Source organism: Oncorhynchus mykiss, chromosome 2 (assembly GCF_057628025.1).
Source record: "Oncorhynchus mykiss isolate SJ-2025 chromosome 2, ASM5762802v1, whole genome shotgun sequence".
NCBI classification, from domain to species: Eukaryota; Metazoa; Chordata; class Actinopteri; order Salmoniformes; family Salmonidae; genus Oncorhynchus; species Oncorhynchus mykiss.
The window spans coordinates 88,460,572-88,471,366 of record NC_143023.1 but is presented as its reverse complement, the minus strand read 5'-3'; the positions used below and the strand labels follow the sequence as shown (position 1 = coordinate 88,471,366).

At 44.1% G+C, this 10,795-nt stretch overlaps 1 protein-coding gene across 6 annotated transcripts in view; it reads right to left on the bottom strand.

Annotated features, from left to right (window-relative positions):
• Positions 1 to 10,795, bottom strand: part of LOC110499041 (neuron navigator 2) — a 79,035-nt gene that overhangs the window by 30,713 nt on the left and 37,527 nt on the right. For all 6 annotated transcript variants that reach the window (XM_090211847.1, XM_036958479.2, XM_036958480.2 and 3 more), the window contains one exon: positions 5,396 to 5,525. In XM_090211847.1, the coding sequence (XP_090067973.1) occupies positions 5,396 to 5,525 (130 nt within the window). The remainder of the gene's footprint in view (positions 1 to 5,395; positions 5,526 to 10,795) is intronic.

Sequence of the window (10,795 nt, the reverse complement as noted above, 5' to 3'; positions counted from 1 at the left end):
AGGGCCTGGAGTGATTAATACAGGAAATCAGTAAAGACGACTTCACGCTTCATGTATCAACATTACCGCCTCAAAATGCAAAAATTGGATAAGTAAAGACTTGAGAAAGAGAGGGAGAGGCAGGCGAACAGGACCAGTCAGTACATTGGCCATTCAAATAAACAATGTGTTGAAGCTGTGTTCTGTAGTGTGTTTTCCCAGCGCTCGCCAAACTTACGTCAGCCTTGGTTATAACAGGTCATTGTTCAACTAGCTACTGAAAATACTCATAAAAAATGATTGCCAGGGAAGGAATTTTAATGGCCTCTTTCTTTATCAGCCTGAATCATAAACACTGTTATCTCTATAGCATCAATAATAAATCCAAGCCATATTCTACAGAGCAGCAGAAAAATGCAACACAAAGCAATTCTATAAAAGGCAATACAGTTACAGAGCAAATGGGAGGGGGCTTTGTGACTGAATGTTGGCTTGAAGAGCTGGTTTTGGGGCCGTCTGCATTCTACTGTTTGATTTTAAGTCACTCGTTGGCACGGGAGGATGCAGTGAAAGCCTTAATGGTAGAAAAACATGAAAACAAAACGGGCGCCAAAGCTGCAGTCGCTCCTGTCGTCTACCCAGTTCCTTTTTATGACTGGAAATAACCTTGCTGAACAGTCTTCTACGTTACATTCACAACCATGCCAACTGCTTTATTCCTGAGAAAACTCACTCAGTGCTGTTGTCGGGATGTTCCACTGAAAAGAGACGGTCTCTCTACAGGAATATTGTGTGGTTATCTTTGGAAAAACAGAAACTGCTTCTATCACACAGTCTTCCACATAAGCAATGATGACAGACATAAGTTTGTGAGTGTTGAGGTGTATCTGATGAGGACATGGGTCAGGCCTACTACTACACTGTATTTACAAAAGCATGTGGACACCCCTTCAAATTAGTTGATTTGGCTATTTCAGCCACACCCGTTGCTGACAGGTGTATAAAATCGAGCACACAGACATGCAATCTCCATAGACAAACATTGACAGTAGAATGTCTTTCTGAAGAGCTCAGTGACTTTCAACGTGACAACCGTCATAGGATGCCACCTTTCCAACAAGTCAGTTTGTCAAATTTCTGCCTTGCTAGAGCTGCCCCTGTCAACTGTAAGTGCTGTTATTGTGAAGTGGAAACATCTCGGAGCAACAACGGCTCAGCTGCAAAGTGGTAGGCCACACAAGCTCACAGAAGGGGACCGCAGAGAGCTTAAGCATGTAGCGCGTACAAATTGTCTGTCCTCGGTTGCAACACTCACTACCGAGTTCCAAATTGCCTCTGGAAGCAACATCAGCACAATAACTGTTTGTTGGGAGCTTCATGAAATGGCTTTCCATGGCCGAGCAGCCGCACAGAAACCTCACCATGCGAAATGCCAAGCGTCGGCTGGAGTGTAAAGCTCGCTGCCATTGAACTCTGGAGCAGTGGAAACACATTCTATGGAGTGACGAATCACGCTTCACCATCTGGGAGTCCGACAGACAAATCTGTGTTTGGGCGGATGCCAGGAGAACGCTACCTCCCCCAATGCATAGTGACAACTGTAAAGTTTGATGGAGGAGGAATATTGGTCTGGGACTGTTTTTCATAGTTCGGGCCCTTAGTTCCAGTGAAAGGAAATCTTAACGCTACAGCATACAATGACATTCTAGACGATTCTGTGCTTCCAACTTTGTCGCAACAGTTCTGGAAAGGCCCTTTCCAGTTTCAGTATGACAATGCCCCCATGCACAAAGCGAGGCCTGTACAGAAATGGTTTGTTGAGATCGGTGTGGAAGAACTTGACTGGCTTGCACAGAGCCCTGACCTCAACCCCAATGAACATCTTTGGGATGAATTGGAATGCCAACTGTGAGCCTGGCCTAATAGCCCAACATGAGCGCCTGACCTTACTAATTCTTTAGTGGCTGAATGGAAGCAAGTCTCCGCAGCAATGTTCCAACATCTAGTGGAAAGCCTTCCTAGATGAGTGGAGGCTGTTATAGCAGCATATTAATGCCAATGATTTTGGAATGACGAGCAAGTGTCCATACTTTTGGTCATGTTTGTAGTTAAGCCCATAAATTGGGCTCCCGAGTGGCGCAGCGGTCTAAGGCAATGCATCTCAGTGCTAGAGGCGTCACTACACTACTACCCTGGTTCGATCCCGGGCTGTATCACAACCGGCCGTGATCGGGAGTTTCATAGGGCGGTGCACAATTGGCCCAGGGTCGTCTGGGTTAGGGGAGGGTTTGGCCGGGGTAGGCTATCATTGTAAAATAATGAATTGTTTGTCAAATAAAGCTTAAAAAAAGTTCACCCCATGGCTCCCTCCCTGGTCAGCTCTTAAGCAGGGTTCAGTGCATCACGGCCCTGTGGGCACACTCATTTCAACGTGGGAAATATTTGGTTGAGAAGTCGATCAATGAGATTACAACCTATATTCACCCACTCAAAAAGACTGCAAAAGTTAGGAAATTCAACTAAGTGTTATCACAATGCTTTCACCCATCTAAAACAGCGTTATTCAAAGTCGGGGTCGGAAGAGGGCTGCAGTGGTGTCGCCAAAATGTGAAAAAACAAACATTTGAAAAGATACAATGTTGAGTAAATTTATTTCTTTTTGATAGGAGATAATAATGAACAACTTTGAATATCACTGATCTAAATGCACAACCAAATTGCAATGGAAAAACAATGTCTGATTTTTGGTTTAGTTATCACCCAAATGTCTCACTGCGCTTTAAACCATTTAAAAGCACAGCAAAGTTAAAATGGGAATACAGATATAAATTTTCTTAATGTATACAACAGATTAATGTGATATTACTGTTCTTCATCTAATAGTAGAACCAAATGACCTGGCCCCAGTCTCCCGACAGCGATGGAATTTAGGCTTACGAGTGTTTTAATGATGCATCCTTCCTGCAACCGTCGAAGACTCAACACACATTTCCCAAAACACCAAGCAGAGTGAACATTTGCTGTGTGCGTCGTTGAGGCATGTGTGGATACTGGTAGGTTTGAAAGAAAAGCAGTGTGGCTCTCGGATCAGCTTTCTCCATTCAAATCTTATCTTAACATTAGAATTATTACACAATACTGACGACGGATCAGCTTCTAGAGAGATATTATCACCTATTGCTGCAAATATTGATTCAACCAGTCTGTGCCCAATTGAGTAGGTTGGAGTTAATTCTGCCTCATATCATGACTGAGTAATGACTCACTGTTCGAAGGCTTGACGGAGCAGGTTGAGGGTTCACAAGCAACGTCTGAAATGTATTCTACCCTCTTGTGGCTTTGAGTCTCTAGTGACTCTTGTCACCGAGTGAATTTCAATAAGCCAATCTAGTTGGTCTACATTGTACAGAAGCGCCTAAAAAGGATTGCATCATACAGTCTCAAGAATCTAGATTTAGACACTTTTACAATATGGCAAACAGAACATCTTCTCCTCAAATCAGTAGTCTAAAAGGTGAACATGTGCACATGAGAATAAATACCTACGAATAGGAGTGTCAGGATAAGATGAAGTGGGAGGTGATGTGTGTCAGACTGCAACTTCAATCAACACTTTGAGGCAACCACATCAGCATATAACACAGATCAGAAACAGATGAATGTTTCACTCTGCTTATTTCTTCCACAACCTCTATAACTGAAGTGTGAAGGTTAAGAGGCAGCCTAGTGTATGCAGTTATGTTCAGGTTAATGTACCCATTCAAATGATTGGGGCCAAAAGAATCAAAGTATACAAGTCCCTGGTAAATTACACAGGAGAGCTTAACCGCTCCTACCTCCGCCTAAATGGGTAGTGCTGAGCGATTAGTCCTTTTTTGAGGTTGATTCGGTTTCGGTTCAACTATTTTATTAAACATGAAATGCTTTATGATCTAAAATTATTCAAGCTTTTTAATCGAAATTCCAAAGCCAAAAATAGTAAACATTAAACTTTCCACCTCATCCACTACTGTCCTCTCAAGGTGGATAGGGGTGTGCTCCCTCTGCTGTTTCCTTGAGTCCATGATCATCTCCTTTGTTTGGTTGACGTTGAGTGCAAGGTTATATTCCTGACACCACACTCCGAGGGCCCTCACCTCCTCCCTGTTGGCCGTCTCGTCGTTGTTGGTAATCAAGCCTACCACTGTAGTGTCGTCTGCAAACTTGATGATCGAGTTGGAGGCGTGTATGGCCACACAGTCGTGGGTGAACAGGGAGTACAGGAGAGGGCTGAGAAAGCACCCTTGTGGAGCCCCAGTGTTGAGGATGAGCGGGGTGGGGATGTTGTTTCCTACCCTCACCACCTGGGGGCGGCCTGTCAGAAAGTCCAGTACCCAGTTGCACAGGGCGGGGTCGAGACCCGGGGTCTCAAGCTTAATGACGAGTTTGGAGGGTACTATGGTGTTAAATGCTGAGCTGTAGTCAATGAACAACATTCTCACATAGGTATTCCTCTTGTCCAGATGGGTTAGGGCAGTGTGATTGCGATTGCGTCGTCTGTGGACCTACTGCGGCGGTAAGAAAATTGGAGTGGGTCTAGGGTGTCAGGTAGGGTGGAGGTGATATGATCCTTGACTAGTCTCTCAAAGCACTTCATGATGACAGAAGTGAGTGCTACGGGGCAGTAGTCGTTTAGCTCAGTTACCTTAGCTTTCTTGGGAACAGGGACAATGGTGGCCCTCTTGAAGCATGTGGGAACAGCAGACTGGGATTGATTGAATATGTCCGTAAACACATCAGCCAGCTGATCTGCGCATGCTCTGAGGACGAGGCTAGGGATGCCGTCTGGGCAGGCAGCCTTGCGAGGGTTAACACATTTAAATGTTTTACTCACGTTGGCTGCGGTGAAGGAGAGTCCACAGTCTCTGGTGGCGGGCTGTGTCGGTGGTACTGTATTGTCCTCAAAGCGAGCAAAGAAGTTGTTTAGTTTGTCTGGGAGCAAGACATCAGGGTCCGCGACATGGCTGGTTTTCCTTTTGTAGTCCGTGATTGACTGTAGACCCTGCCACATACCTCGTTTCTAAGCCGTTGAATTGCGACTCTACTTGACTTAATTTCTCCTGTGAATAATTGGATTTCTCTCCAGAGAAACGTCCCATCGGGCTCACAAAAAAAAAACTACATGGAATTAAAATATTTTAATAATTAGTGGATCAATAACCCAAAAACATTTTGGTTAATCGCACCAATTGAAAATTAGCAGGGTAATATCTGGCTGTGGACATCACGTGATCTATATTCAGAGTTTATTGACGGGAAATTAAAGTTTAATAAGTGTTTCTTGGCTTTATTGTAAAAATAGAAAATGTCTGTTCACTGTTCTAGTCAGTCATTCTAATTCTATTGTTGCCACGCCCCTAATTGGGGCAGAACCTACCTGTCCCTCTACGTCCTTGCAGGAGACGGACGGAGTGTTGACGTAGGAGCTGACTGAGGAACTGGTGTTGATGTCATCTGTGTCGATAGTGTCACTGACCCCACTGCTCACCGAGCTGCTGTCGTCCCAACTGGAAGAGAGGAACACAGAAGAGAGAAAGAGTTTGAGTAGATATGGTAAAAGTTATTAGAGAGAAAGAGGTAAGACACGAGAGACATAACTAGAGTGAGAAAGGGAAAGATATGTAGAGCAGGGTTCCCCAACTGGCCACCCACGTTTGGCCCGAGGGTTATTTTATTTTGCCCACCCCCAAGTTTTGGGGGACATAAAAGACTAAAAACAACAGCAAATCAGCTCCAAGTAATTTTAATGTTGGAAGTTTGTTCCAAAGTATTCACACACATAATAGAGAGACGTATATGATCGTATCCAATTGTAAAAAAGGTTTGAAATGATTATGTTTTAGTCAAATGTTAACTGTTTGGGCTTCTTGCGGTCAATTTACAGTCTACAAATAATTTGTAATTATTTCTTGACAATTCGCTTAAGAACAAATCGGTAAGCGGCTGAATCTAGTTGATGATCCCTGCTGTAGAGAAACACAGAGACATTAACAAGAGAAGACAGGGTAGAGAGAAACAGAGAGACATTAACAAGAGAAGACAGGGTGGAGAGAAACAGAGAGACATTAACAAGAGAAGACAGGGTGTAGAGAAACAGAGACATTAACAAGAGAAGACAGGGTAGAGAGAAACATTAACAAGAGAAGACAGGGTGGAGAGAAACAGAGACACATTAACAAGAGAAGACAGGGTGGAGAGAAACAGAGAGACATTAACAAGAGAAGACAGGGTGGAGAGAAACAGAGACATTAACAAGAGAAGACAGGGTGGAGAGAAACAGAGACATTAACAAGAGAAGACAGGGAGGAGAGAAACAGAGACACATTAACAAGAGAAGACAGGGTGGAGAGAAACAGAGACACATTAACAAGAGAAGACAGGGTGGAGAGAAACAGAGACATTAACAAGAGAAGACAGGGTGGAGAGAAACAGAGACATTAACAAGAGAAGACAGGGTGGAGAGAAACATTAACAAGAGAAGACAGGGTGGAGAGAAACAGAGACACATTAACAAGAGAAGACATGGTGGAGAGAAACAGAGAGACATTAACAAGAGAAGACAGGGTGAAGAGAAAACCACTCCTATCATTCTCCCTCTTTTCCTAGGTCTGTTGGCCAGAGACAGCATTCCCATATGCCTGTGATGTTAGGAACGTCTCCCCCTGAACTCCAAACTTGTTTTAATTAGCGTTCAGCAGCGTGTCTCCCAGGACCAGGCGGGCTGCTGGGTAACAGAGTTTTCCACCACACCAGGTCCTGCCAGTCACCAACACTGATGGGCCCTAACCAAGATTCCATTCTAAGGAGGCTTGCATGGAGGCCAGAAGATAAGGAATAGTGGGGATGTCTGGGTCTCATGCAAGCTGCCTTATATACAGTGCCTTGCGAAAGTATTCGGCCCCTTTGAACTTTTGTGACCTTTTGCCACATTTCAGGCTTCAAACATAAAACTGTATTTTTTTGTGAAGAATCAACAACAAGTGGGACACAATCATGAAGTGGAACGACATTTATTGGATATTTCAAACTTTTTTAACAAATCAAAAACTGAAAAATTGGGCGTGCAAAATTATTCAGCCCCCTTAAGTTAATACTTTGTAGCGCCTCCTTTTGCTGCGATTACAGCTGTAAGTCGCTTGGGGTATGTCTCTATCAGTTTTGCACATCGAGAGACTGACATTTTTTCCCATTCCTCCTTGCAAAACAGCTCGAGCTCAGTGAGGTTGGATGGAGAGCATTTGTGAACAGCAGTTTTCAGTTCTTTCCACAGATTCTCGATTGGATTCAGGTCTGGACTTTGACTTGGCCATTCTAACACCTGGATATGTTTATTTTTGAACCATTCCATTGTAGATTTTGCTTTATGTTTTGGATCATTGTCTTGTTGGAAGACAAATCTCCGTCCCAGTCTCAGGTCTTTTGCAGACTCCATCAGGTTTTCTTCCAGAATGGTCCTTTATTTGGCTCCATCCATCTTCCCATCCATTTTAACCATCTTCCCTGTCCCTGCTGAAGAAAAGCAGGCCCAAACCATGATGCTGCCACCACCATGTTTGACAGTGGGGATGGTGTGTTCAGCTGTGTTGCTTTTACGCCAAACATAACGTTTTGCATTGTTGCCAAAAAGTTCAATTTTGGTTTCATCTGACCAGAGCACCTTCTTCCACATGTTTGGTGTGTCTCCCAGGTGGCTTGTGGCAAACTTTAACCGACACTTTTTATGGATATCTTTAAGAAATGGCTTTCTTCTTGCCACTCTTCCATAAAGGCCAGATTTGTGCAATATACGACTGATTGTTGTCCTATGGACAGTCTCCCACCTCAGCTGTAGATCTCTGCAGTTCATCCAGAGTGATCATGGGCCTCTTGGCTGCATCTCTGATCAGTCTTCTCCTTGTATGAGCTGAAAGTTTAGAGGGACGGCCAGGTCTTGGTAGATTTGCAGTGGTCTGATACTCCTTCCATTTCAATATTATCGCTTGCACAGTGCTCCTTGGGATGTTTAAAGCTTGGGAAATATTTTGTATCCAAATCCGGCTTTAAACTTCTTCACAACAGTATCTCGGACCTGCCTGGTGTGTTCCTTGTTCTTCATGATGCTCTCTGCGCTTTTGACGGACCTCTGAGACTATCACAGTGCAGGTGCATTTATACGGAGACTTGATTACACACAGGTGGATTGTATTTATCATCATTAGTCATTTAGGTCAACATTGGATCATTCAGAGATCCTCACTGAACTTCTGGAGAGAGTTTGCTGCACTGAAAGTGAAGGGGCTGAATAATTTTGCACGCCCAATTTTTCAGTTTTTGATTTGTTAAAAAAGTTTGAAATATCCAATAAATGTTGTTCCACTTCATGATTGTGTCCCACTTGTTGTTGATTCTTCACAAAAAAATACAGTTTTATATCTTTATGTTTGAAGCCTGAAATGTGGCAAAAGGTCCCAAAGTTCAAGGGGGCCGAATACTTTCGCAAGGCACTGTAGGTCTATGTTTCCATGGAGAAATATGAACCGGTAGCAAAGGTAAATCAGAGTCAATAGATGACAGGAATGATTCAACAGTAGTCCCAACACTCAAACTGGACCGTTTTATCTCCATCTCTTCATTCAAAGACTCCATCATGGACACTCTTCCTGACAGTTGTGGATGCTTTGTGTGATGTATTGTTGTATCTACCTTCTTGCCCTTTGTGCTGTTGTCTGTGTCCAATAATGTTTGTACCATGCTTTGTGCTGCTAACATGTTGTGCTGTTGCCATGTTGTGTTGCTACGATGCTGTATTGTCATGTGTTGCTGCCATGCTGTTGTTGTCTTTGGTCTCTCTTTATGTAGTTGTGGTGTCTCTCTTGTCATGATGTGTGTTTTGACCTATATTTTTATTTTGTTATCCCAGCCCCCGTCCCCGCAGGAGGCCTTTTGCCTTTTGGTAGGCCGTCATTGTAAATAAGAATTTGTTCTTAACTGACTTGCCTAGTTAAATTAAGGTTAAATAATTAAAAAAATATCATCCCCCACATGACCCAAGAAGGTTCCAGTCTGGCAGGGAGGTGGGCAAAGGTCTGGCTCTAATCTAACGTTTGCCAGGTACAGTGTGTCCTGCTGGACAGCTGCCTGCCTAGTGCAGTGTCCCAGTGCCCAATCCAGCCCGTGTTTCCCTGCCCTGGTCTTCACACCCACACACCAGAACTCCATCCACACAGCTACCCCAAAACAATTCATATTGTCACTGATCTGAGGCATGCAAGACAAGACCAGGGGCTGGAGTGGGTGGCAACAGTGGAACAGGTCCAGCACAGAGACACAGACATTCAGTATTCAAAATGTCTTCCTTCCTTCAGTTTAATTGTGGAAGGCAGTTCTACTGTACTCTTAATGGACTAGTGAGAAGTGAAGTGGTCAAAACAATACATTTTCAGAATGTCTTCTAGCCATGCAGAACAGGATTAATCATGCCTGTGGGCTAAGGTTGCTATGCTATCAACCCTGATGATCTGTTAAATGGAGGAGGGAGTCACCTGGGTACATTCTGGGCTCTGTGTCAGAGGTTGATTGTGGGCAGAGTGAGCTCGCAGTCCATTTAGGTTGACTGACAGCTCCTTCGGGGCCTGGGGAGGTATATGTTAGGTTAGACCTCCCCTCCCCTGCTCCTGATGCTGCTGTCACTGTTCACTCCATCACTCTGAATAATGAGCAGACTAGAGCTGGCAGGGTACACCTCATCCCTAATGAACATACTTCTCTATTTTCTCTCTCCCTCCATCCATCTTGCTAACATCCCAGGCACTTTACTCTCTTTCTACACCCCATCTCTTCCCTTCTCTCCTCTCATTTCACCCTGACTAGGAGATGCCATAATAAAAATGTTAAAGACTAAGCTTAGAAGTTAGGGGTCAAAATAGTTGACATTGTTGTGTTTGTTTAGATAGTTGAGACTAAAGTCTCTATAGAATGAGTTGGGGGTGGTGTGGTGCTACATGTGATGTACGCAGAATTAGAGACCCCGGGTCTTAGAGGACTGAGGGGATCAGTGGACACTCAGAATTAGAGACCCAGGGCCTTAGAGGACTGAGGGGATCAGTGGACACTCAGAATTAGAGACCCAGGGCCTTAGAGGAGTGAGGTGATCAGTGGACACTCAGAATTAGAGACCCAGGGCCTTAGAGGAGTGAGGTGATCAGTGGACACTCAGAATTAGAGACCCAGGGCCTTAGAGGAGTGAGGTGATCAGTGGACACTCTGGGGCAGGAAATTGGGCGACTTTGGTCTGAGAGGCCAGTGGAGAGAAGTGAGCGGAGCTCTGTCGAGGTCCCACACCACACTGCCCTGCATGTCCACTCTGGTCAGGGAGGCAGTCCATTAGTTCTACTATACTTCTCACCCCCTCAGCAATATTCAAAGCTGTTTCCAAGCAATGAACACCTAACTCTGAGTTGGTCAAGTCATTAAACAGAAGAAACTGTGCCACACAAGAGTTCTCTATTTTCTTGGAATAAAAAACAACTACACATTGGATCGTTTAACTAACCAAATATTGTTTTTAACAAACATTTGATAACGCAATGCTACTCTGGACAGAGTGTATTTTAGCATGGCTGGTTGCTGACCTAAAAAAGCCAGTCTGCCAGTAGACCAGAGCAGACAGATTAGAGAGAAACCAGCCCACAGGCAAAGACCAAGCTCTCTGCAAACACTGTCTGTACAGCACTCAACAAAGAAGAGCTTACATTAATACACATATCACTTAAAAGAAACACCCCTGTTAAAGGACAAT